This window comes from Condylura cristata, unplaced genomic scaffold, assembly GCF_000260355.1.
Source record: "Condylura cristata isolate star-nosed mole 26May11 unplaced genomic scaffold, ConCri1.0 scaffold00015, whole genome shotgun sequence".
Taxonomy (NCBI): domain Eukaryota; kingdom Metazoa; phylum Chordata; class Mammalia; order Eulipotyphla; family Talpidae; genus Condylura; species Condylura cristata.
In genome coordinates this window covers 280,052-281,285 of record NW_004567116.1, presented here as the reverse complement: position 1 = coordinate 281,285, position 1,234 = coordinate 280,052, and the positions used below count along the sequence as shown (strand labels likewise).

The window sequence follows — 1,234 nt, the reverse complement described above, 5'->3', positions numbered from 1 at the left end:
TCAGTGATGATCCCGGCCTATTCCAAGAACCGCGCCTACGCCGCCTTCTTCATCGTCTTCACCCTGATAGGTGCGTCTGGGGCTGTGGGGTCTCTGGGGCGCCGGGGCGGGGTCGTAGTGCTGCGCGGCTCCGATCCCGTGTTTCACCCCAGCGTGCCCTCCCTGCTTGTGGTGCGTGGTCACCCTGGCCACGTTGGGGGCCAGGCAGGCACAGTCTTGAGCGTGGGCTCCAGGCCGCCTGGTGGACACCCGCGGCTTGCGGGGCCCCATCCCCCCGGGGGCTGCCCCGCTCCACCGTGGCTGCCTCTGCAGGAAGCTTGTTTTTGATGAACCTGCTGACGGCCATCATCTACAACCAGTTCCGGGGCTACCTGCTGGTGAGCAAGCCCGCACTGCCGGCCCAGGAGGGAGGCGCCCAGTGGGCATGGGGACCGCCCTGGCCCCTCTGGGAGCCCGAGCTGGCCTTCCCTGCTCCTCCGTGCTGCCTCGGGGTTCGCTCCCCGCCTGCCTCCAGGACCGCTCTCACCCCCAAGCCCCTGCAGAGGCTCCCCGGCCTAGGGCGGCCCCCCGGCCGCCGGGGTGGGGGGCCCTGAGTGGCCCCTCAGGGCCCCGTCCCTGCAGAAATCCCTGCAGACCTCTCTGATCCGGAGGCGTCTGGGGACCCGGGCGGCCTTCCAGGTGCTGTCTGCGGCTGCCGAGGGGGCGGCCCCCGCCCAGGGGTGAGTGCGGGGCTCCTGGCGCCTCCTCTGGGGAGGGTGTGGCTCGGGCCGGTCCAGCCCTGCTGGCTGTGCAGGCGGCTTCAGAGTCCTGCCCTGGGCTCGTGCAGTTCTGGGGCTCCTGGGCCTAGCGCCCATCCCCGCTCTCCCTGCGCCCGCTGCTGGCGCTGGGCTCAGAGGCCCTGGCGGGGGTCTGTGGGCCCCGACTGCTGCTGCTCTGTGGGCTGGGGCCTCGGGCGGACCTCCTCGCGGGGGGCCCTGGGCCCCTCTTCCGGCAGGGCCTGCAGGGGCGCCTGGTGCTGGGGTTCTTGGGCACATCGGCGGGTGGGTGTGTGTTTCCCACAGAGTTGGGGTGAAGCCCCAAGAGTTCCTGCAGGTGCTTCAGAAAGTCCGGCTGGACAGCACCCGCAAGCAGTCCATCATGGAGGTATCAGCCCCCAGCTGCCGTCCAGCCTGTGCGGCGGGCCCCCGGTGGGCAGGGGTCGCTCAGGGCAGCCGGGCCGGCCTCGCCGGTGGGA

The 1,234-nt window shown here is 71.8% G+C and overlaps 1 protein-coding gene across 1 annotated transcript in view; it reads left to right on the top strand.

Moving 5' to 3' along the window:
• TPCN2 (two pore segment channel 2) overlaps positions 1–1,234 on the top strand; it is a 27,059-nt gene that overhangs the window by 14,420 nt on the left and 11,405 nt on the right. The window contains exons 8-11 of the mRNA XM_012725111.1: positions 5–70; positions 313–377; positions 622–719; positions 1,062–1,143. Of these exons, the coding sequence (XP_012580565.1) occupies positions 5–70; positions 313–377; positions 622–719; positions 1,062–1,143 (311 nt within the window). The remainder of the gene's footprint in view (positions 1–4; positions 71–312; positions 378–621; positions 720–1,061; positions 1,144–1,234) is intronic.